Here is a 25,650-nt window from a genome sequence, read left to right on the forward strand (position 1 = left end):
AGGAATGAGCTAGGCCCTGGCAGTGAGGGATTGAAAATGCCTACTTGACCAAAAGGGGGAGAAAAAAAGGAAGAAAGGTAACAAGCTGAGGTCACTGTGGGTGAGAGATCCCAAATAGAGTCGAGAGGCTATCCTGGAGGCTTCTCTTACGCAGGCTCTAGCTAGACATCCCAAATGGCCACAGTATGCCATGCCCATACCAAAAGTAGTCCCCAAATACCTAGATCCCTACCTGAGATTCTATAAAATATTCACTTGTTAAGTTTTTTCTCTCAGAAATTTAAATCCACCAGAGTGTTCCTATGCCAGAGAAGTCCTAACACCCAGAGGCAGCAGCCTGTTTAAGAACAACAATTAGATGCAGCCCCTTCCCCATATTATCAACAACCCCCTTTCAATATGAACAAGTCAGGGTGCTCACTGTCTAGGCACCTCTGAAAATGGGGAAAGAGATTGAGAGGAAGGGGTAGCAACAAACAAGATAAAATTCAACAAAGGTCTATGAATACTGAAACTTTATATAAATATATATATTTTTGGATGCTGGGGTGCTGAAATAGCTGGAAGGAGGTAAATGACATGGTGGAACTGTAACCTGTAACATCCTTTGAAATTTGCTCTATAGCTATTCATTGAATTATGCTTTGAATGTCTTCACCTTTTAATATATATTCTATATTGCATAATAAGGAAAGAACTGAAACTGGAACTGTAACCCATAGCAGTTTTTGAAATTACCTATATAACTGCTTGTTGAGCTGTACGTCAAAAGTTAACACCTTCAAATCTGTCAGTGTTTGCTTCATGTATTTTGGACCTCTGTTGTCAGGTGTATATATGTTATATTTTATAATAATGGAAACAGCTGAAGTTGTGCAACTGTGACCTATGATATTCTTTGAAATTTGCTCTCTAACTACTTGTTAAATCATACTTTGAAGTTACGTGTTAAAGTTCACAATTGAAAAATGCATTAAAAAAATTGCAACTCATAGATGAGATTGGTGATGACTCATGGTGGTCTCAGATGAAGGCTTGGTTCGCAGTCTGGGGTAGCTGATGGAAATCACTATTGGTGAGCCTTCTAGTTGTCGTGGCAGTTGGACTTAGTCTTTGTCTTTGAGTGTATTGCTGGTGTGGGTTCTGTCACCAATGCTCCTTAGAAACGAGAAAAACAAGTTGACAGGCTATACCCCTGCCCCACCCGTGGCCCAGGGGCTCTTGTGGAAGATGAGGGCTGTGAGATGGTAGGGACCAGACAGGGGGTGGATTGTATGATAACAGAGCATCTCCTGCCTGGGGGAGGATTGACCTTGCCCCTGCCCTTCTCCTCAGACATCCTCACCAGTAACACCCTGGAAGCACGTTGAGCTTTGGCTGCTATAACCTGGAGCACAGCCTGCCCCAGGCACGTTTTGTTTTGAGAAAAGAGCACAATCCAGAATGTTTCCCCAGTACTTGAATTACAAATCCCTGGCACTTAGCACCTTTATCCTTCAACCACAGGTAACCTGTGGAATGGTTGCCACAGGCAGGGGCTTATCTGAGTGAGCTTCTTGCCAGCTCGCTGTCCATCACAAGGTAGCTGCAGCTCTGTCAGAAGCTCCCCCAGTAAATAACAACCAGCACAGTTATAGGGCAGTTTGAGGCAGTCCCAGCTGAGTCTTCCTGTATTTCTTCTTTCAGGGCAAGTTTTGTTGCTGGTTCAGTGAGATAACAACAGGGGAAAAGCTTTCAGTCTTTCACCGTTGAGTATGATGTTATCTGTGGGTTTTCATATACGCCCTTTATCATGTTGAGGAAGTCCCCTCCGAGTTCCTGTTTTTCTGAATGATTTTACCAATAAAGGGTGCTGGATTTTGTCAGATGCCTGTTTTTGGGTCAATTGAAATGATCATTTTGTTTGTTTTGTTTTTTCTTTCATTTTATTAATGTGGTATATTTCAGTGATTTTCTTATATTTAATCACCCTTGTTTTCCCAGGAAAAATCTCACATGATCATGTTATATAATCTTTTGATGTGCAGTTGGATTCTGTTTGCTTGTATTTTGTTGAGAATTTTTGCATCTATATTCAAAGAAATATTTGCCTATAATTTTCTTTACTTGTGATATCTCTGTCTAGCTTTGGTATTAGAGTGATGGTGGCCTCAGAATGAATTAGGAAGTGTTCCCTCCTCTTGAAGTTTTGGAAGAGTTTGAGCAGTGTTGGTGTTAATTCTTTGAATGTTTGGTAAAATTCAGCAGTGAGGCCATCTAGTCTTGGGCATTTCTTTGTTGGGAGGTTTCTGGTTATTTATTCAATCTCTTTACTTATTGGTTTGTTTACTTATTATTTGGTTTGACCTGAGTCAGTTTAGATAGTTTGTGTGCTTCTAGGAATTTTTTTATTTCATCTAGGTTGTCTCTTTTGTTGGTGTCCAGTTGTTCATAATAAACTCTTAAAATCCTTTTTATTTCTGTAAAGTCATTTGTAATGCCTCCCCCTTTCAGTTCTGAGTTTTATTTGTGTCCTTTCTCCTTTTTTCACAGTTTAAGAAGCTAAAGTTCTGTCAATTTTATTATTCTTTTTTAAAAAATTTTTGTTTCGTTGATTCTCTTTTTCTATTCTTATTTCATTTATCTCTGCTATAAACTTTATTATTTCCTTCCTTCTGCTCATTTTGGGTTTGATTTGCCCTTCTTTTTCTAGTGCCTTCAGGTGTGAGGTTAGATTACTCATTTGAGGTCTTGTCTTTTGATGTAAATACTTAGAACTATAAATTTCTCTTTCAGCACTGCCTTTGCTGCCTCCCATAAGTTTTGGTATGTTCATTCTTATTTACATTCATCTCAAGATAGTTCCTAATTACCATAGTGATTTTGTGTCTGACCCATTGTTTGTTAAGAATGTATTGTTTAATTTCCACATATTTGTAAATTTCCCAGTTTTTCATTATCGATTTCTAGTTTCACTGCGTTGTGGTCAGAGAAGAGACATTGCATGATTTCAGTCTTTTAAAATTTATTGAGACTTCTTTTGTGACTTAACATAAGGTCTGTCCTAGAGATTGTTCTATGTGTACTTGAGAAGCATGTGTATTCAGCTGTTGCTGGATGAAGTGCTATATATATGTGCAGCAGGTCTAGTTATTTTATAGTATTGCTCAAATCCCTTATTCCTTTATTGATCTTCTGTCTGTATGTTCTATTCATTATTGAAAGTGGTGTGCTGAATTCTCCTACTATTACTGTAGAACTGTCTATTTCTTCCTTCAAATCTGTCAGTGTTTACTTCATATATTTTGGACCTCTGTTTTCAGGTGTCTATATGGTTTTAATTGTTAGTCTTCTTGATGACTTGACCCTTTTATCAATATATAGTGCCCTTCTTGGTCCCTTTTAAAAGTTGCTGACTTAGAGTCTATTTTGTCTGATATTAGAACAGGTACATGCATTCCTTTGATTACTGTTTTCATGGAATTTTCCATCCTTTCATTTTCAACCTACTTTTATCTTTGATTTAAGGTGAATTCTCTTGTAAACAGCATATAATTTGGTCATGCTTTTTTATCCATTCTGCCAATCTCTACCTTTTGACTGGAGAGATTAACCCATTTACATTTAAAGACTACTGATGATGCAGGACTTTCTTCTGCCATTTTGCTCTTTGGCTTTTTTGTCCCTCCCTCAATTCTTCCATCACACCTGTTTTTGTATTTGGTTGATCTTTGGTAGTGAGCCCTTTAGAATCCCTTCTTATTTCCCTCTGTGTGTACTATTCTGATACTTTCCTTGTGGTTACAATGAGGCTTAAATTTAATATCTTAAATCTGTAACTCATTTGGTTGATACCAACTTCAATAGCTTACACAAATTATGTTTTAAAACTCCTCTCCTCTGTCTCCTACCTTTATGTAGTTCTTGTCACAAATTACATATTCATACGTTATGAATCCAGAACCATTGATTTATTATTAGTTTTTATGCATTTGCATTTTAGATCCTGTAGGAAGTAAAAAGTTAAAAGCCCAAAATTCAGTAATACATTTATACTTACTCATGTTGTTATCTTTACCACAGATCTTTATTTCTTCATGCAGCTTCAGTCTCTTCTCTAGTGTTCTTTCCCTTCAACCTACAGAACCCCCTTGGGCATTTCTTGTAGTACTGGTCTAGCAGTGACAGACTCCCTCAGCTTTTGAATGTCTTAGAATGTCTTAATCTCTCCTTCATTTTTGAAGGGCAGTTTTGGAGGAAAAAGATTTGTTAATTGGCTATATTTTGCTTTCAGTACTTTAAATATGATGTTCCACTGCCTCTTGCCTCCTTGGTTCCCTGGGAGAAATAAGCACCTAATCTTATTGAGCCTCCCTTGTATGTGACACGTTGCTTCTCTCTTGTGGCTTTCAGAATTTTCTCTTTATCTTTGGTAGTTGTCAGCTTGATTATTATATGCCACAGCATGGGTCTATTTGAGTTTACCTGTTTGGAGTTTATTGAGTGTCTTGGACTTGTATATTCATATCTTTTGTTAAGTTTGGGAAGTTTTTAGCCAGTATTTCTTTGAATATTCTCTCTGCTTAATTCTCGCTTTCCTCTCCTTTTGGGCTCCCACAGTGTGCATATTGGTACAGTTGATAGTGTCCCACACATTCCTTAGGCTCTGTTCACTTTTTTTTTTTCATTTTCTCTTTCTGCTCCTTAAACTGAATGATTTCAATTGTCTTGTCCTCAAGTTCACTGATTGTTTTTTCTGTCAGCTCCAATTTGCTGTTGAACTCCTCTAGCGAATTTTTTATTTCTCTTACTGCAGTCTTCAGCTCTGTTTCCTTTTCTTGATTTCTAGCTCCTTATTGATATAATGTTTTGCATTAATTTATTATTTTTCAGATTTACTATCGTTTTCTTCCATGCTTTGCTTTAACTCTTTGGGAATGGTTACAATAATTTTTAAAAGTCTTTGTCTGGAATGTCCAAGGGATGGTCCTCCTCACTGATGGTTCCTGATTCCTTATTCTGCTCTTTTAACAGGCCATTGTTTCCTGTTTCTTTGTATCTTTTGTAATCTTGTTGCATCCTGAACATTTTGATATTTTAATATGTTATCTCTGGAATTTTGATACTAATGAGTCTGTTCCTTAATCCTGTATCCAGCTGGTGTTATGACATAGATTTTCTTGGATGCCAGGAGCTAACCAAAAAAAAAAAAGAAAGAAAACCAAAACACCTTTTCCAGGCACTGCAGAATGGCCTGTGTGAGCGCTCTCCTTCAGTGCTTTTAATGGCTTCAGAGAACAGCCCAAGGTAAAAGCTGCAGAGTCCTTCCTGGTCTTTTCTGCACATGCGTCTTGTCTTCAGTGTGCTCTTATGGCCCTAGGAATTCCCTCATTTATATGGGTCCAAATATCCTTATTCCTCTAGGAAACAGAGTTTCCTTATGGTTCCAGGCCCCACACACTATGCCCTACGGCTTCCAGGAGCTGTTCCCTCCTTCCAGGGTCTGAGCTGTACTTCAAGACCCCGAGCTGGGCTTCTAGACCCTGGGCTTTTCTTCCATTCTCTGGCTTCTGCTTTTAGGTATTGGGCACTGCTTCCAGCCTTGGGCTCTCCTTCCAAGGGCTGGGCCCTGCTCCTGGACCCTGGACTCTGCTTCCAGTGGCTGGGCCCTGCTTCTGGGTGCTGGTGTCCAGGAGGCAGGAGGATAGGACTGTGGACAGAAAGCTTTATCACCGACTGCCTGCATAACCCTTTGCCTCAGTTTCCTTGTCTGTAAAGTGGGTATAGTGCATAAACACCCTGCAGAGGCATCTACTGAGGTAGTATCTATGTACCCCCCTTGGCACAGCGCCTAGCACACAGTACTGTTCAACAAAGGGTGGCCCTTGCTCCGTATTACCGAAGGCTACTTGAGATGACATTGCTAGACAAACCTTTCTTCTTGTATTTAAAGAATGTTAGAATATGGCAAAATAGTAACAGGTGTTAAATCTTGGTTGTGGGTTTATGGGTATTCTTTGCATCACTTTTCTACTTTTCTGAATGTTTAAATGTTTTGATAACGTTGAAAAACCCACAAGCAAGGGAGTGGAGAGTTCAGCTTTGGAGATAGGTAGGGCCGTTTCTTCCTCATAAAACTTTTCCTCTTCCCTCTACAGCTAAAACCCTGATGTATACAGTATAGAATTGGGATGTTAACTCATGGATGCAGTGGTTTTGAGAAATATTTGTCTCAGACAAGGCTGATTTCAGGACATTACAAGCGACTGGAAGACGTGCATCTGAAGGGAACTTGATCGATTTCTAGAAGTCAATTATTTGTAATATTATCCTTTGAATCATTAGCCCTTAGGTTTGGAAGGGGCCTGAGGGTGGTTTAATTTCTTGCCTCTGCTGGAATCAGCTGTCATTGGTCCTAACTGCTGGAGTGAAAACCACCAAGGCAGAGAGCTTTTGTTCCTCTTCCTGTGGACCCGGGATCTGTGCAGTGCCTTCCGAATTTGGTGAGATTGGAAGAAGGACCTTCTCTAGTCATGATGTGAGCAGTGCCAGGCATGGGGCGAAATTTTCTTTCTTCATCATCTGCACTGTCCTGTGTGGGAGGTCCCCTCACTGCCCCCTTCACACCTGCAGGGGCTGAGGCCATGAGGGGGAGCCCCGACCAGCCGCTTCTGAGCCTTGTGCTGCTGAGCCTTGTGCTGGGCCACTTTGGGAGACCTGGCAATGCAGGCCTTCACCCGCCTGGTCATTTTCCTTTTGGGTACACTTGAGTCTCCATCAAAGGGGGCAGCCTGCGATAGGAAATCGTGTTTTTGCAGCCCTTACTGCATCCTTGCCAAACTGTGAGCACAACTAGGTTAAAGGAAAAAAAGGACAGAGAAAAGATTGGCAGGAAACAGTCTTCAGTGTTTAGTCTTTACCTTTTGGGTGGTGGGATTGTGAGTGACCTGTTCATTTCACTTTCCTATCCTTTCCAAACCATACCCTCTTCATCTGGAGTGATTCCTGAGCTGTTGACACTTGCAACTGGTGCTTGGGGTGAGCTGTGGGGAGGGGCCTGGGGTTAGCTTTGTCTGCAGATGGCAGAGGTCTTCAGCACCCTCCATCTGCTGGGGGTGGAGAACGTCTGCTTCTGTCCCAGCACCACCACCTGGACTTGCCTCCAGGCACATGCTGCCCTCTCAGCAGGGGACCCCAGGCAGGACTCCAGGCGTCTCCCTGCCGGTAGCCCCCAGACAGTTCCAGCTGGAGCGTCTGAATACGTCCTGTCCTGCTTAACTAGCAAACGACAGTCTCTCTAGTGTTCACCCTAATTGTTTTTTCCAGGTCTTAGTACCGTGCAAAGGAAGCCTGTCAAGCAATGTTCAATCTACATGTCAGTTTGAGTCCTACGTTTTGATCCCAGTGGAAGAGCATTTTCAGACCCTAAATGGAAAGGTATTTGCTTCATCGTGGGGTGGCCAGGGCCTGGGAGGGAGGGAGGAGACTCCCGCTTCTCAGCCTTGGCACATGGCAGCCTGGTGGATGGCTTAGGGAGCCTGTCTCCATGGGGGACTGTGGGGAAAGGGAGATGGTGATGGTGCACAGGGCCAGGAGGGGCTGGGTAGGTGCCCTAGGGCCATGGGGTTTCTGCAGTGTCACTGGAATTCCCTCCTCTGTGATATCTGCAGCAGAGTAAACTATTTTATCCCAATGCTCTTGAAAGCTAGTTGTTTTTTGGCCACAAAATGGATATATAGGATGAATTTTTAATTTTTAAAAACTTTGCATTTTGAAATAATTTTGCACCTACAGAAAGTTGTAATAAAGTACCAAGGACTCCTGTATACACTTCTCCAAGATTGGCCTACTGCTAGTATCTTCACTACATTTGTTTTATCACTCTCACTATATAACAGATTATCATGAGCTTTTCAGAACCTTTTGAAAGTAAGTCACAGACATTGTGTGCTTTTACCTCTAAATAATTCAGCGTGTGTTTCCCAAGAACAGGCATTCTCTTACATTCTCTTAAGTGCAGATCACACTTGGAAAGTTTAACATTGATTGAATCTGTCACCCGGTATACAGTCCTTACAAACATTTTGCTAATTACACTAATAATCTTCTTTTATAGTATTTTTTTTTTCCTTTTCAGATCCAGGATCACACATTGTGTTTGGTTGTTAGTCTTTTTAGTTTCCTTTAATCTGGAACAGTTTCTTTGTATTTCTTTGTCTTTCGAGACATTGACTGTTCTGTTCTGTTTGTAGGCAGGCCCTCAGTGTGGGTCTATGTGATGTTTCCTCTTACGTATTTTTGGTAGGAATGTCAGAGAAGGGGAGTTTTATCTTTCACAGGAGGCACATGTCAGGAGGCACATGATGTCAGTTTATGTCATCATGTTGATGTTAACTTTGGGGAAGGAGAATGCCGTTTTTAGAAAGATGGAGGCAGGTAGGTTCTGAGAGGGGGAACATTTCATTCCTGGTCGGGGCTGGCCCCTCCCCCTCCCCACCCACAGGAGAGCGAGGCTGCTCTGCTCTTGTCCCTGGGACTCGCAGCTCTGGGCCTTGCAGTGGAGGGTGGGGGGAATGGGCAGGGTCCCCAGAGCTCGGGAGGCACACCAGCTTTCTTCCTGCCCTGGATCTGCTTGCCACTGCTGCCTGTGGCCTGTTACTTTATTTGTTCTCTGTGGGTACCTAAATCCGCAAAGAGAGTGGAAGGGATCAGGCTTACCAAGGCTCGTCTGCCCTGGGCACCCACTGTGGCTGCGTCTCAGTGAGCCGTGGAAGGACCAAGCGAGCCTCATCCACTCTGCAACAAGGGTCATTCAGATCTCTTACTCGGATAGGAGAGCCTGCTTGCTTTTTCTTTTCCCAAAGGGTACGGGATTCCTTTACTCCAGGGAACAATAATGCTTTTTTTTTCTTTTTTTGGCATCCTTTAAGAAGGATCAGGGCACTTTCTAGCCACAGCTACATAGTGAAAAGAAGAGGAACAAAAGGTGCACAAGGGAAAGAAAGCACTTTAGTATCAACAAGAGCAAACTGGAAGAGTGTTTGTGCCCCTGCAAACCCACAGGGGAGTAGAGGCGGGACAGGATCTGGTTAAGTGCTGTGTTGGGGCTGGGTAAAGAGGAGGTGGATGGTCACCACCGGCCACTGGGATAGTGATGGCTTTCTTGTTCCAGGATGTGTTTATCCAAGGAAACAGGATTAAATTAGGAGCCGGGTTTGCCTGTCTTCTCTCAGTGCCCATTCTCTTCGAGGAAACTTTCTACAATGAAAAAGAAGAAAGTTTCAGCATACTGTGTATAGCCCATCCTTTGGAAAAGAGAGAAAGTTCAGGTATTCTGGGAGAAAATCCCTTTCTCCTGATTTGGGAAAACATTGTTTCTTGAATTCCCCCAGATGTAGTTGTTACAGGATTAAACATCCCATAAAACATTCAATAGTCCATTGAAAATCTGCCCATTTACAATAATCCCTGCTAGAACTAGAACAAAAAGTCAGCTTGACTGAAAGGGATGTGGGTTGGGGCTGTTGCAAAGGGCTGCAAAGGTTGGCTGCTGACACCTCCAGGAAGCACCGTTCACACAAGCCTCAGGGTACCTGCGATGGACCAGGATGTGGATGTCGCCCCCTGGAGGTGTGCACGGTGGTAGCCCTGGCTTTGTCTCTGGGCCTCAGCTTTAGGGTTGCTCTTACAGCATTACCCACCCAGCTCCATTGTTGTGCCTTTTTGAGATCTTATATTTTTAATGAATAAAAATTCTGCAGTCACTCCAGGAAATTGAGATAACCATTGATATGCTAAATGCACTCTGAGGCTCTTTGGTAAACCTCCTTGCCAGGAAGCAGGGTTCCTTCACTTAAGCCTCACAGGTCATGCTCACAGTCTCACATCATCCTGGTTTTGACCCAGGAAGAGGCCTGGAGATGACAAGGCTCTTAGGACTCTGGCCTGTCCTGTGACTGTGCTAATCTTGAGATAAGGCCATTCCCCTCCCCCTCTCCCTCTCCTGGAAGATGGAAGATGGGCCCCAACCCTGTGTGAAAGGGCAAAGGATGTGGTCCCCCCCCCCCCCCAGGAAACAGTAAAGACTTTAGCCAGCTTGACCCTCTGTTTCTTTTTCAGAAGAGCCTTCAACACCCTCAGATCCTTTTTCCCTGAAAACCATCGAAGATGTGAGAGAGTTTTTGGGAAGATACACGGAAAGATTCGACAGGAACATTGCCTCTTTCCACCGAACATTCAGAGAGTGTGAAAGAAAGAGCCTTCGTCACCACATAGTCAGTAGCTGCGTCTTGCCCTTTCTCAGGCTAATTCAGAGCCCTAGCAGCCCTCTCTGTTTAGCTTGAAACTTTGCTGTGTGCTGTCTGCACTGTTGGAAGTTTTATTTAAATGTTTTTTTCTAATTATTAAAGTGATATAAGCCACTGTAGAAAATTTGAGAATCACAGAAAGTAGAAAAGATGAATATTTTAATCATCTTTGTTAACCCCAAAGGGAAGCTTTCCTACTTTCTGTGAATATACATCTAAGAAAAAAAAAAACTTGCATAAAAATCATGTACTTGACTTGATGAACTTGCATTAGTGCTTTAAGCTTATCATCCAAGAAATACACTCTGTGAATGAAATGCCTCCCTCCCTCCAGGACATTTGCCATGTTCTAAGTTTTGAGGGCCTCTTATCGTGAGGGTGACGTGCCTCTCTCTGGTCTGTGTTGCACAGGACTCAGTGAATGCTGTCTACACCAAATGCCTCCAGCAGCTGCTGAGGGACTCTCACCTGGTGAGCAGCAGGGCTGTCCAAAGAGAATTTTCAGCTTGCCCACATGCAAATCCAGGCTCTTTAACAGTACTTTTCTTGTCTTCTAGAAGATGCTCGCCAAGCAGGAGGCCCAGATGAACCTGATGAAGCAGGCAGTAGAGGTAAGAGGCCAAGGCAGCAAGGGGAGCGAAGCCAGCAGGGGTTGGGAGGCTCTCCTTGTTGCCCGACAGACACCCTGACTGGGGCCCATTGATTTCACAGATGTACGTCCATCATGGTATTTACGGTCTGATCTTTAAATATGTGGGGACAGTGGAGGCAAGTGAGGTAGGTTCTAAATTGTCTTATTCTGAGATGGGAGCCTTATACCATGCTTTCTTAGGAAATCTGAAGCTTCATTAAAATCTGTTGTTAGGATGCTGCCTTTAACAAAATCACAAGAAGCCTTCAAGATCTTCAGCAGAAAGATATTGGTGTGAAACCTGAGTTCAGGTAAGGGCTTCCGCTACACCAACTTAGTGTCCTTGGAGGCCGGGACACTACTTCTCTCCCCTCAGGGCTTGTTGGCAGCAGTAACAGTATGTTGCTTTGGCTTTGTTTTACTGAGGAGCATTGCAGTCATCTGTTACCAAACATAAAGGAATGAAGTTGACAGATGACCATTTCACAGCTGTCACCTCCTGCTCCTGTGTGCCAACTTGCAGGCTGGATGGGATCAAAAGGGGAAGGGGCTAGGAACATGGCTAAACAGGCTATGTACGTCTCACCTCCAGATGGGGCACACAGCTCACCCAGGTGGGTCCTGCATTCAGACACCTCACCTGCCCATGTTAGAGAACCCTGACAGAGGCACCTACTCTTGGGTTGATTTAAGTTGCAAAAGCAACTTAATAGGTTGCAAGAGCATCTGTTGGAAATGTTTAGGTTTAAACTTTTTTTTTCCCCTTGGGCTCTTCCCTCTGGAGCTAAAGGTTTTCTTCATCCAAATTTCTGATACAGTTATATTACCTGGCATCCTGAACTGGGCATTTAAGCCTATTGTGTTTTGCCACTGGCTTGAGTCAAAAATACTTCTGTTCTGTTTTTACTTTTCATGATTTTTGGTTTGTTGTAAATGTATAACTTGAAGGTATGTTATTAGGATCAAGGAAGAAAGGTGCTCCTGTGGTCTTAAATCGTCACTTGCTAAATTATTTTACAGCTTCAACATACCTCGTGCAAAGAGAGAACTGGGTCAGCTGAACAAATGTACCTCCCCACTACAGAAGCTGATTTGTTTGCGAAAGGTGGTGCAGCTAATTACGCAGTCTCCTAGCCAGAGAGGTTTGTGCTTGGGGAGGGACCTTGCAGGAGGTGGATGTGCACAGGAGAAAAGCCTCTTGAGGGGCAGTGCTGCCTCAAAGGATCACGCAGATGGAGCTGGTGTCGGGCCAGTGCATTCCAGAATGAGTGCACTGGAATCTGTTCTGATTGGTAGGGTACCTAGTAATGGTGGATAGATCAGGCACAATTTGGGTAAGAAAATGCTGGCGGGAAAGCAGAGTTTTAAAAATGAGCCAATCTGTTGGTGGATACATAATTGTTACATGGTCATTATAGTGTTCGTCATTAAGTTCTCCCTAATTTCATGTATGTTGGAAATTTTCCACTTTAACGAGTAAACCAAACATCCATAAGTGAATATCTTGTTCTCAGGAAATGTATGGGAAGTATTATGTGTTTAAGGAGCATAATATTTACAACCTACTCTCAGATGTTTAGAAAATAAGTAGGTAAATATACAGGTGACGGGTGGATTACTGGATGGATGGATGGATGGTGATATAGAATGATGGCAAATGTGGCAAAATGTTCAAATTGGTAGATATAATATGGGGGGGTTATGTTGGAGTTCTCTGTATGTGTTTTGTATTATTTTTGTAGCCATTATTTCAAAATAAAAATTTTAAGGAGAAAAAAGTAAACCCAACAAATAAACTAAGGAAAAAGTAATGAGGAGGCAGATCAATGTGTGTAAAAAGGGGAGGCTCTTCAAGGTATTAATTTGTAGTGAAATAAGAGTATATATGTATATATATGTTTATATATGTCACACTTCCAACAGCATTAAGAAAGGGGAGGAGGGTTAACGGGCCGTATGTTCGGTGTTGTGTCCGTGGACTGTCTCTGGAAAGAAAGGCAGGAAGCAGCAGTGTGGCCTCTGGGAAAGGAGACTGTGTAGCAGGGGTGGGAGGGACATTCCCAATTTGTTCCTCTGTACCATGCGAACGTTCACAGTATTGAGCACAGTACTTCCATGTACATTTCAAATTGTAAAAAAAAAAAAAAATCGCACCGCAAGTGGACATCAGATTCCATAGTGTTTAAAACAGAAATGACCTCAGGAAGAGTCTTTTGCTTCATCTTTGCTTTGTTTCTGCCGTCACTGTCTTCCTTGGGCTCCCTCACTGTCCAGGGTGGTAGCAAGGGGTAGTTGCTTGGATGTTCTGAAAGTGCTGGGCCTTCTTTTTCCCTCCTGAATCTGATATCTAGTTAGCGCGCTCTAAAGAAATTGTGCAGTTAATTTCTCCCTGAAGTGTAATCTTATTGGATTGTGGTTTTGTGGGTTGGACGGTGGTGGGGAGTTGATATGCTAGTTGGTCCATTTGAGTCTCATGAAGGTCTTTGAACACATTTTTCCCCTTTTCAGTTAACTTGGAGACCATGTGTGCTGATGATCTGCTATCAGTCCTGTTATATTTGCTTGTGAAAACAGAGATCCCTAACTGGTAACATTTTTGTTGTTGTTGTTAAAAATCCTTTTTTAAAATGGCAGTATGGTACTGTGGTAGTTTTTATTGTAACTCTAGGAAAAGCTCTAATTTAATTAAGCACTTCCTGTGAGCCAAGGGCTGTGCCTGCCCTCCCTTCGTCTGCAGGGTGGTGCCTGTCATTCCATTTACAGTTGGGGAAGTCAAGGCCCAGGGAGCTTACGTTTCTTGTACTGGAGCATGCAGTTGGTCACTGGCTGCACGGGAAGCTGACTCCAGTTCTACTAGAACCTACAGCTTACTTTACAGTATTCAGCTCTCTAAAAATTACACTGTTCCAGAAAAAGTAACAAGTAGTTGTCACTTTATTTTCTTGATTGCACATACTCTAAATAGAAAATATCCTCTTTTGTACTTACATAGGAAGTACATGAGTATAAGATGTTATTTGGGAGGGGTCTGTATTGTGCATCTCTGTTACTGGTGAGTGGGTGAAAGTTTTTAATCACCATAAGTGTCATTGTGCCCTTTGCCTACTGCTGTGCAGATCAGCTTCCCAGTGATGGGCCTGGCATGGCTCAGCTCAGGGCCAGTGGCCCTAGCTCCCAGGAGACAGAGCCCTCACTGGCTTACTTGAGGCATTTGATGAGTCACACAAGCCAGTAGCATTGTGTTTGCAGCAGTGTTAATTGGGTACACAATGATAAAACGTCTTTCCTCCTTTTGTTAGGATGGCAAACTTGAGTTACATCAAAAACTTCCGATTTAGCAGCTCAGCAAAAGACGAATTGGGATACTGCCTGACCTCAGTTGAGGCTGCAATTGAATACATTCGGCAAGGAAACCTCTCCGCGAAACCACCTGTAAGATCTCACTCCTGCCCTGGCCTTTCGTTGTGGGTGTCCTGCACGTTCGTAGGGTTGGCTGATGTGGGGGAGCATCATTCTCCAGTGGTTTCCTGAGGAAGGGGCCTCAGCTGCTGGGGGACTGCCAGGCTTGAAAACGACCCCGCAAACTGAACAGCAGGCACCCAGTTGATTGAAAAGTAGGCAGGTTGTCACTGGGATCCACGTTATTAAGATCCTGCCTCCTTAATCCCTGTAATCACCTTCAGTGGGACATGGGGAGAAGCTGGTATCTTAGAAAAGGAAGCCAGAAGGGGTGAATTTGGATTTCTTGACTGTGATAGGCAAGAAATGAGCTTCTGAATGTAGACACTTTTAGGGCTCGGTGGCAGTTTTCCTGGTTGGTTGGTTAGTCACCTCTGGGGGGGTGATTGTATTTCTATGTGAGCTGTAAGAATCTTAAACTAAGATTGCCTTGCTGGCCTATCTGATTTCATACCAACCAGTAAAATGTGACAGTATGCTCAGAAATCACAAACTTGATATCGATAAAATTTAAGAGACTTCTGTATTACAAACCAAGAGTCTTGAGGATTAAATATTCATGTGACCTCAATTTTTTTTACTGATTTTAGAATTTCCTAAAGTAATAAGTTAAAATTGCTGGGAAAGAACACTGGCCTGTCCAGACAGGTGCACTCTGATAAACCAGCTGAATTCATTCATTATTAATATTTTTGTCTATTTTTCAGTCTTTTTCCTATCTGTATATATTTTATGTAATTAAGGTAATGTCATATATAGCATTAGTTTTTTCCCGAAAAGAATTCTTTTTTTTTCTGATTACAAGACTACTGTTTGCTTATAAGTAACATTTGTAGTATATAAAGTTACAGTGGAAACAACAAAACTCCTAATCTCATTAGCCAGGGATGACTTTTGTTAACATTTTGGTATATATCCTTTTTCTGTGTACATACAATTTTATTTTTAACCAAAATTGGAGATCATACTACACTTGCGGGGTGTATAGCCTGACAGTATCATGGTGCCTGATGAAGAATCAGTTTCTGTTCTCGTCTGGGGTGCGATTTCATCCCCTGCTGATGTGTGGGTGAAATTAGAGCCTGTCCATCCCATCTCACCTGTGGTTGGCCGGAAAGGTGTTTCCTTCTACCATGTTTTGTTTCTGTATTTAAGGGAAAATCACTGAAATTCGTGAACACTTGTGGGCATACGTGCCTCCACATGCACGTGAGTGCAGAATCAGAATTGCCGTTCATGTCCGTAGCTTCTCCTCTTGCATCATCTTCTCTGAGGCTCTGGACCGTGGGGTGCTCTCATGGTGTCTGGAGTGGTTTCCGTGATAGCACACCCTGCCTTTCTCATTCCTTCCCTCTGATTGGTCTGAGAGGCCCTGCCCTCCCGGCCCCACCAGGCTGCCAGGGAACCTGGAGGTGTCCCTGCCTCAAAAGTGCCCCTGTCCCCTTGCTGCCCCCACAACAGGAGGCTGTCCTGCTTTCTTACTTTCGTTGGTACCTAAGAGAAGACCAAGACTTTAAGGCCTTTGGCCAGATTGTAAGGAGGTGGCTGTCAAAACAGCACCAGCCAGCTTCTCAGGCCCCCTTTTTTTCTCTCGTTAAAATTTTTATTTTGAAATAATTTCAAGCTTACAGGACAATTGCAAAATAATACAGAACATATACAGGAACTCCACCATACTCCTGATACCCAGATGATACCAGATCCACCAATTTTAACATTTTGCCACATTTGCTGTATCATTCTATCCATCAGTCCCTCAGTCTGTATATATATCTATATCTGTATCTAGCTGCCTACTTACCTATGTATTTATATATCTTTTTTCTGAACATTTGAGTGTAGGTTGTAAACATCCTGCTCCTTGAGCATAATACTTCCATGTAAGTTTCCTAAGAACAAGGATATTCACTTACGTAACCTCTGTAAGTACAGTTATCAAGTTTAAGAACTTTAATATTGACATCAAGCTTTCATTCTGTATTCCATTTTTTCCCCATGTATCCCAGTATTGTGCTTTAGGACCTTTTCTCCTCCATTAATTGATACAGTCCAGGATTATGTATTACATTTAATTGTCATTGTTTCTTTTTTTTTTTTTTTTTTAATTTTAATTTTAATTTTAATTTTTATTTTTTTATCTTCATTTTATTGAGATATATTCACATACCACGCAGTCATACAAAACAAATCGTACTTTCGATTGTTCACAGTACCATTACATAGTTGTACATTCATCACCTAAATCAATCCCTGACACCTTCATTAGCACACACACAAAAATAACAAGAATAATAATTAGAGTGAAAAAGAGCAATTGAAGTAAAAAAGAACACTGGGTACCTTTGTCTGTTTGTTTCCTTCCCCTAGTTTTCTACTCATCCATCCATAAACTAGACATAGTGGAGTGTGGTCCTTATGGCTTTCCCAATCCCATTGTCACTCCTCATAAGCTACATTTTTATACAACTGTCTTCGAGATTCATGGGTTCTGGGTTGTAGTTTGATAGTTTCAGGTATCCACCACCAGCTACCCCACTTCTTTAGAACCTAAAAAGGGTTGTCTAAATTGTGCGTAAGAGTGCCCACCAGAGTGACCTCTTGGCTCCTTTTGGAATCTCTCTGCTACTGAAGTTTATTTCATTTCCTTTCACATCCCCCTTTTGGTCAAGAAGATGTTCTCCGTCCCACGATGCCGGGTCTACATTCCTCCCCGGGAGTCATATTCCACGTTGCCAGGGAGATTCACTTCCCTGGGTGTCTGATCCCACATAGGGGGGAGGGCAGTGATTTCACCTTTCAAGTTGGCTTAGCCAGAGAGAGAGGGCCGCATCTGAGCAACAAAGAGGCATTCGGGAGGAGGCTCTTAGGAACAACCATAGGGAGGCCTAGCCTCTCCTTTGCAGCAACCGTCTTCCCAAGGGTAAAACCTATGGTAGAGGGCTCAACCCATCAAACCACCAGTCCCCTATGTCTGTGGTCATGTTAGCTTTTTTTTCTTTTTAATTGTGGAAACATATATACGGCACAAACTGACCCTGTGCTGCTTGGCTGTACATCACTGTAAAGGGTAGGTTATTAGAGTGGGCATAGCAGCTGGGCGCAGAAATAGCTGTAATTCTGAGGTGTTCGTGTTCGTATGCTAAGTTGGCCGCCATAGGGGGCTGGCATGAGGGACCCTGCCTTGACAGAGGACCCCAGAAACGGCCTTTCCTAGAGGTGCTATCAGCTCAACCTTTAGCTGGACTCTTGAGTGAGGACTTCGAAGGCTGTAGAGAGCTTTATTCCACAATGTTGTCAGGGTTTGGTGAATTTTGGAAGCAGCTGACCTACAAAAAAATCCCCTTTACTTCCTGTCAAGACTCTTTATCAGGACGCTAATTTTTCATCAGACAATTTAGATGCAGGTGTTCAAATGTGCAGTGAAGTGTCTTGCTAAAAATTATTTCATAAATAAGAATATATTTTTAGATGTTTGTATCTAAGTAAACGTTACCTTCAGTCTGAAGATCTGACTTTATTAATTGGGACGGATCTTTGAAAAGCTAGATTGATCTGGAATTAGAGAATCTGCCCATGTAGGAGCTCTCCCAGTGTCCTGATGGACTTCGGGCCAGTGGCGATACTGTCCGCCCTTTTATTATAAGTATGTTCACACTGGGAAATACGAACCAGCCGTCAAACGGCTTTACTGTTTCTAGCCCCTTCATAAAACAGCAGACGATCGGGCTCTGCAGGCATTAGGGCAAATGTTTGCAAAGGGAGGAGGCCGGTGCATTCCAGGTTCCCACCTGGGGGATGGTGCCTGTGCTACATTCCACACTCAGATGTGTATGCACACACATACACACACACACACACAGCAGGTGTGCTGCCCCTTTCCTTCTGGGATCCCACCAGGAAACCATGTTAGAGATACCACCTTCTGAAGGGCAACCCCCCCAGGGTCTGCTTTTGTTTTGGTGGGAGGGGGAAGGAGGCACTGCTGGGCCTGTTCTGCTCTCAGGCCTTCTCTTCTGAATGATCTGCACAGAAAGCTCGCCATAGGGAATAAACAAGTTGGTTGGTTTCTCTGCAGGAGTCTGAGGGCTTCGGTGACAGACTGTTCCTAAAGCAAAGAATGAGCTTACTATCTCAGATGACTTCAACACCCATTGACTGCTTATTCCAGGTGAGACACCAAGAAGTCTTCCTTGGTAAAGACATGTGAGGACCACTCTGGCTTCCACACCTCTAGCTCTCTATAGAAAGCCATGTTAGTGGCCTTGTTCTAAAGTTGGAACAGCATGGTTCCTACATCCCCCGCAACGTGCTGGGCTGCAGCTGCTGGACTGGCACAGTGGCAGCCACCCCCATGGGCTGCTGCCTGTGCCGCGCAGGCGCTGGGCGGTGGTTGGGTTGGTGGCGTGACACGCAGGGGTGGCACCTGCTCAAATGCGGATCTGGAGCGGACCCGGTGGTGGGGGGAACCAGTCTCAAGGGCAGTCCTCCTCCAGATCCCTCAGATCCCCCAGATCCTCCAGATCCTCCAGATCTCCACACCAGTGAAGTACAGGGCGGTTAGCAGGAAGAGCCTGTGGAGAGTCCTGCAAGTTCATTTCCTGGAGGGGTCTCCAGCTAATTGCTCCCTGGTGACTTTTTCTATCGAGGTGGGAAAATCCACACCCAGGCTCAGAGCTGTGCTGCCCCCTACTCTTCTTGCTTTGTGGTTTTTGTCATGTTGTTGTTTTAATTATGGACAATTCCTAACATATACAAAAACAGAGTAGTATAATTAACACCCCTGGGAGCCCCCACCCAGCTTCAGCAGTAGACCAACATAAAGCCAGTCTGGTTACATCTCTATCCCTACTCACCTTCGCTATCCACCCAGATTATCTTGCAGCAGATCCCAGAGAGCAGTTCATGTCCTCACACCTTGGAAAAGAAATAATCCTTAATATTTATTTTTCATGTCACATTTTTTATGTCACTTGTTAGCACATTGCATCAGGGAATCAGAAAGAAGTGGAAAGATTTCTGAGCCAGGAAGACTGTGATAAAGATGCCATCCAAAAGATGTGCCACCCTCTGTGCTTCTGCGATGACTGTGAGAAACTGGTCTCTGGGTAAGAGGGTCCTCCTGGGTGGGCACCTGGGAATGACAACACAAGGGCCTTGGGCTGAGCTTTTTTTCCTGCTTGGCATGCGATTGTGCATAAGGAATGTACCTTCACAGCTTCCTTGGCTGTAAAGTGAGGACAGTCACATCTTCCCTGCTTATCTCTTTGGAAAATCAGGTGGAATAAAGGTTGTGAAAATATTTGCACACTGCTGGCCTAGATGCCAGGGTAGCATTCAGAAGGGTGTTCAGAAAGTGGGTTTTGAGATGGGAGGAATGCCAGCTTTTCTCACATAACATTTCTGGTTTCCCTTTATACTTGTCAGGTTCTCTGCTGAATGTGGAGGCCTGGTGGGGGGGAGCTGAGGGAGGCACACTGGAGCTAGGGGCCTCAGGTTCCCCCCAGGAGGAGAAGGAGCTGGGGCTGGATACTCCCCCAGACGTTGTAAAAGAGACACAGCCTGGACCACTTCCTGTGACCTGTGTCTAGTCCCAGGGCCCTAGCATGTGCGGCCTGGTCAGGGAGAGGCGTTGCCATGCCGTTCCCATGGTGTAGTTTTCTGTATTTTCTCTCTGTTATAGGAAGCTGAATGATCCTTCAGTTGTCACTCCATTCTCCAGGGATGACAGGGGTCACACGCCGCTGCATGTGGCTGCCCTCTGTGGTACGTGGTCCTGGGCTGGCTTCTGTGGGTTGTCGAGGAAAAGGGACAGTGCCAAGGCTGGCCCAGCAGAGCCCGGCTGATGGGTGCAGTGGTGGTTGGGGTAGTGGGGTGTGTCGTGGGTCCAGCCCACAGGGGCTTCCCTGGAAGGAGAAGAGCAGCGACCATTCTGCAGGCCTTGGGCCACTGTGCCACCTCCAGGGCTGGAAGAGCACATGCTGGTGGCTCTCACCGTCTGATGCCTAATGCTGCCCCCGGGCTGGTGGGCCAGTGGAGGAAGTGACGCTCTGAGCCGTGAGAATGGTTTCAGAATTGTCAGTGTGGGGTTCTTGTGGTCCTGCTTTCCAGAAATAATTCTATTGTATTTTAAAGTGTACACTCAAGGTAGAAAGCACACCTCCCCCAGTATCACCTGCCTCCTTCCTGTCCCCCAGAGATCGTTTTGATTTGCAGTTGTTTGGAATTTCTGAATGCCTGTGTGTATGTATGTATAAAATACATGATAATGTGGAGCTCATACTGTACTGTGCCTTTTCACTTTGCAATGTATATGAACATTTCCCCTTGTCAATATGTTTTTTTTTTAATGGCTGCATAATATTCCATCTGGTGACTAGATGAACCATGGACTCTTCTGTGGATGTCTAAGGCTCTTTTCCTTTACGTTTTGTTGCTGGGATATGGACTTGAGTTGGGTCCTCTCCAAGGGCCACCCCAAAATGTTCTAGTCTGCAGTCTGACTTGAAGTCAGCTGTGCTTCCTCTCAAGCAGACAAGTATCTCCTGGCAGGTTTCATGTCTGGTAATTGGAGGGTAAAACCCCATTGTGGTTTCATATTCAGGGCTTGGAAGGCCTCTCCACTCTTCCCCTCAGTAGTGAAGTTCTTCTTTTCTGCAGGACAGGCCTCCCTCATTGATCTCCTGGTTTCCAAAGGCGCCGTGGTGAACGCCACTGACTACCACGGGTCGACTCCACTGCACCTCGCGTGTCAGAAGGGCTGCCAGAGCGTGACGGTAAGCAGCCATCCCACCGTGCTGGGCGTGCCTCTTCGTGCCGGTGCTGTGCTTGTGCTGGCTGTGCTGCACACCCGTCTCCAGTTGGCTTCTGTCGTTCCACATTGGCTCTGCTGCAGCTCTACATGCAGAGCTGCAAGTCTGAGGCACTGAACAGGGTAGGGGTGGGGGGGTGTCAGTGGACGAAATTGTTAGGTTTATAAAGGTTTGAAACCCGATAGTCAGGGGGAAGAAAGGGTGTTGCTGTAGACTTTTTATTTAATCTCTATAAACTTTTTGTAAGGAAGGATGGGAGTGATGATATAATTTTAACAGATGTTATAATACAGGTAAACAAGATATAAAATGGGAACAAATTATCTCACCCTTCTAAGACCCAAGGCCACTGCTTGTGGCTGCACTACTGGTTTTGCAGATGCTCATCTGTTTTCCTCTCTCCTTTGAAAGCTGCTGCTATTGCACTACAAAGCCAGCGCCGAGGTGCAGGATAACAATGGCAACACGCCCCTCCACGTGGCCTGCACCTATGGTCATGAAGATGTAAGTGGTGCTTGCTCTTGTGAAAGTGGCTGTTCTTCTCACCCGTTACCACTCAAGGAAAAAAGAGCATTTTTCATTCCTTTAATACAGTATTTTGTGTTGATAATTATTGGAACATTTGGTGCGCAGTTTTTTTAATTAAAGAAATTTTTAATTTGTTACAGATGTTATGTTGAAATAATAGAAAGCCAAAACTTGATTGCCCATTATCTCACTCTGAAATTAAATCATTTTCATTCATCCCAGCTACCATCTGGCTTTTAACTTTGTAGATACTCAATTTTTACATTTTCCTTTTTTATAGTACTATCAAGGACTTTTACATTTTCTATTGTCATTTTTTACTGCGTACGTGTTTTTTTCGAACCACTACTCCTCCTTCTCTCCATGGTGATATGCAGGTAGATTTATACGTGTGTAGGAATTAGGCTGGTTGAGGCACCAAAATGAGATCACAGCCTATACATTTTTATGAAACTTGCTTTCCTCACTTGGTAATACATCATGGAAATTCTCTAGGTCAATAAATGTAGATATAACCTATTCTTTAATAGCTGCACAATAATCTATCCTGTGAATTGTGTCGGGTGCCCACGACCACCCCCAGGTCAGGTGATGCACTGGGAGGACTCAACAGGATCAAGCGTGTTGTCCTGTGATTTATTACAGTGAAAGGATACACAGCAAAATCAGCCAAGGGAAAGGGCACGTGGGGGAAAGTCCAGAGGAGATGAGGCTTAGGCTTCCAGGAGCTGCCTGCCCATGGAGTGACACAGGACACGTGTAATTCCTCCAGCAGTGAGTTGTGGCACATGTGAGAAAAGTTGTCTGTCAGGGAAGCTTTTTAGAGACTCAGGGTCCAAGGTTTTTACTGGGGACTGGTCACCTAGGCACCCTGTGCCTGGCACATACCCAAATTCCTGACTCCCAGAAGGAAAGCAGATGTTCTGCATAAACCACATTGTTGTAAAGACAGTCTAGGTGCAGCAAACCACCTTATCCCTTAGGGAGCTGTGGGAGCACTCCTGAAATCCAGGTTCCCAGACGCTAGCCAAGGGCCAGTCTCACAAGCAGGCCTTTCTGGGGCTGGCAGCCTCGGGCCTGCTGCGGTTGGTTTCTCTGTTCTGCACAGTCATACGTCACAGTTGTATTCAGCCATTTCTTACTGGTCAGCAGTTGAGTTCTTTTAAAAAAACAATGTGTGCTGCTCAGGTAGCCTGGAGCTCTTTAGGTCTAGCTCTCTGTTGCTGCACATCTGCTTGGTGAGTGGAGACTCGACTGAATGGGCTGCCGAGGTTGGCGTGTTAGTTATTGGCGGCATTTCCTAATTCCTCGGCAGTGTGTGAAGGCTCTGGTCTACTATGATGTGCACACATGCAGACTGGATATTGGCAACGAGAAAGGAGACACTCCCCTGCACATAGCTGCGCGTTGGGGTTACCAGGGCATCATAGAGACGTTGCTACAGAACGGAGCATCCACGGAGATCCAGAACAGACTGAAAGAAACGCCACTCAAATGTGCATTAAACTCAAAGGTAGCCTTTTTCATCTCTGAGCAGCATGTGACGTTGAAAAGAAAAAATCACTGTCCATAGATCAGGTCTTTGTCTTGCAGGACAGGTAGTGCATTAGTGGCTAAGGATGGAATTGGCTGCATTTGGACCTGGTTGTTAATGGGTTTTACTTATTTATATTATTTTCCGTTTTACTGGCAGTTTTCCCTCGTATTGTTCCAAGAGCTGCTCCCAACACAGTTTATCCCCCACTCTGAATGCTATTGATTTATCAATAGCTGGTGGGTGAAAATGGGACAAATGCTCTGAATGTAGAAAGCAGGGACAGGGACAGGGAAGGAGAGCAGTGAGTGTTGGAGCTCTGTTTTCCGATTACTTTATCCTCAGCCCCTAGAAACGTTATTCTGATTTGGCCAGTTTTGAACATCATGGGGTATAGTTTCCTTCATATACCCTTCCTGGTAGTAATTTCTGGAAACCTGTGTTTGGCAACCTGTAGAGAAAGTGCTCCCCTCTCATGAGTGGGTGCAGAACCAAGTCTTTGTGCCTTTGCCTCCCAGCAGCAGCTCTGGTGGGAGGGATGTTTTAAGAGCAGCTTGTCAGCAGACCAGCTTGAGGCAGCAAGTGGGCTTGGGTGGAACGGAAACCCTCCGTGGTCGTCAGACTGTTGGTTCCAGAATAGCAACCACCTGCTGCTTACACAGTGATTCTATTTTAATACAAGTCTCCAGTTGTCTGCCTTTGCACAGGCCCTGCTTTCAGCCTGCTAATATTTTACCAGCTCCTTTTATATTTTTCAACTCTCTTATGGGGAATTTTTTGCTTGTTCGTATCTTATTCAGGGAGTAGCAGAGTTTTTGAAGGCATAAATCTCTGCCCCTCCCTCCTGGGGTGATGTCAGCTGTGTTGCCTGCACACTCACAAGACCTTAGCTTTGGAGCGGACACAGCTAACTGGCCCCGAACAGAGCTGCCCTTGGCCTGAGAGTTCCCTGCAGGGGAAGGTGGTGGTAGGGTGGTGGAGGGTTCCTCTGCCTCCACAGGAGGGAGCAGGCTGCATCCTTGGCTCAGCTCTGAGCCACTCCTGCTTGAGACCTGTGGGTGCCAGTTCAGATTCCACACTCTGTGCCTGGCGGGCCGGGCAGTGAGCTTGGAGGTCCTTCCCGTGCCTATAGTTCTTATTCTCTGAGCCCATTCGTGGGGGTACTGCCTCCCCTTGCTCAGACAAGAGGGAGTTAGGGGAGAGGGGAGGTCCAGATCTAGTTCCCTGTGATCTTGAGTAAGGTCCCACAGCTCCGGGCCATGGTTTCTGTCCAAGGATAAGGCCTGGCTGCATGGTCTGAGACTGGCTGTGCTGACTGCACGGGGAGCCAGGTAGGCAGTGGGGCCCCATGGGGAGATGAGACTTTTGCAGCCCATTTCACTCAGCAGTTTTACCATCCCCTTTGTCCTAGATTCTTTCTGTGATGGAAGCCAGTCGTCATCTGTCCTTGGAAAAGAGGCAGAAGTCTTCTGAGGTAAATGAACAGAGTTGTGTTGCTTGGGTTTGCCTGAGACCAAGGGCCTCTTCTCTTACCCTCAAGTGTTTCTGTGCCCCTGTCCCTTCCTGCAGGTCCCTGCCTCATCCCCTCAACTCTCTGTGGATTCCCTCAGCCAGGGGTCCTCCACCTCCAGCTTCTCCTCTGTGTCAGCGAGCTCCAGACAAGGGGAGACCCAGAGGGACTACAGGGAGGTGAGGCTTCCCGATGGCAGCACAGACAAGAGGACGTGGTGGCCCTGGCATTAGGGCGGCCTGACAGGAGCCGCCCACTCGCCAGTTAGCCGGAGAGCTGGGCCTTTGCCACCGTGGAGGTCTCCTCTCCAGATGGGCCTGAGCGGGGCTCCCGTGCTGACCTTTTCCTGAAGAGGGGACTGCTGTGATGTCCCACAGCTCCCTGGGCCACTCCCCTGAGCATGGGGACCCTCCCTGACCTGCCCACGTCGCTCCTCCCGCTCTGCCCCCAGGCTGTGACCTGGTCTTCGGGGGCCTCAGAAGCTTAGCTTGAGGCACAGACACAGTAAAGAAAGCCAGGGGATGTGCTCCAGAGCCCTCACGGAAGACCTGGAATCTTCCTGGGGGAGGCCGTGTCCACCCTCATGGCTTCCTCAGCTAGCGGACCCTGCAAGCTGAGTGTACGAGGGTCTCAGTCATAGGGGCAGCTGATCTCTTAGGAAGCACGTGGACTTCAAAGGGACCATCATCTCACCTTGTCACACAAAGAAGTTACATGTCATAGACCATAAATGGTAATGAGTTCTGTGCAGTAGTGACTTACTAGGATATCTGCACAGTTTAGGAAAATGTTTGTAAGATACTGAGTAAGATGCTAAAACTCTACAAATCCAGAGACAAATGAAAGCTAGTAGGTTTTCTGAATATCATTTTTATTATTTCTATTTTATTATT

At 44.8% G+C, this 25,650-nt stretch overlaps 1 protein-coding gene across 5 annotated transcripts in view; it reads left to right on the forward strand.

Moving 5' to 3' along the window:
• ANKRD27 (ankyrin repeat domain 27) overlaps positions 1-25,650 on the forward strand; it is a 68,345-nt gene that overhangs the window by 18,446 nt on the left and 24,249 nt on the right. For 4 of the 5 annotated variants that reach the window (XM_037819297.1, XM_037819298.1, XM_037819295.1 and 1 more), the window contains 18 exons: positions 7,306-7,416; positions 9,152-9,308; positions 10,099-10,253; positions 10,698-10,757; positions 10,844-10,897; positions 10,998-11,063; positions 11,152-11,228; positions 11,938-12,059; positions 13,426-13,504; positions 14,217-14,349; positions 18,452-18,544; positions 19,354-19,481; positions 20,057-20,139; positions 21,034-21,149; positions 21,597-21,689; positions 23,029-23,226; positions 24,659-24,721; positions 24,817-24,936. In XM_037819297.1, coding sequence (XP_037675225.1) covers positions 7,306-7,416; positions 9,152-9,308; positions 10,099-10,253; positions 10,698-10,757; positions 10,844-10,897; positions 10,998-11,063; positions 11,152-11,228; positions 11,938-12,059; positions 13,426-13,504; positions 14,217-14,349; positions 18,452-18,544; positions 19,354-19,481; positions 20,057-20,139; positions 21,034-21,149; positions 21,597-21,689; positions 23,029-23,226; positions 24,659-24,721; positions 24,817-24,936 — 1,908 coding nt within the window. The remainder of the gene's footprint in view (positions 1-7,305; positions 7,417-9,151; positions 9,309-10,098; positions 10,254-10,697; positions 10,758-10,843; positions 10,898-10,997; positions 11,064-11,151; positions 11,229-11,937; positions 12,060-13,425; positions 13,505-14,216; positions 14,350-18,451; positions 18,545-19,353; positions 19,482-20,056; positions 20,140-21,033; positions 21,150-21,596; positions 21,690-23,028; positions 23,227-24,658; positions 24,722-24,816; positions 24,937-25,650) is intronic. The other variant, XM_037819296.1, reaches the window with a different exon arrangement.

Source organism: Choloepus didactylus, chromosome 27 (assembly GCF_015220235.1).
Source record: "Choloepus didactylus isolate mChoDid1 chromosome 27, mChoDid1.pri, whole genome shotgun sequence".
Taxonomy (NCBI): Eukaryota; Metazoa; Chordata; class Mammalia; order Pilosa; family Megalonychidae; genus Choloepus; species Choloepus didactylus.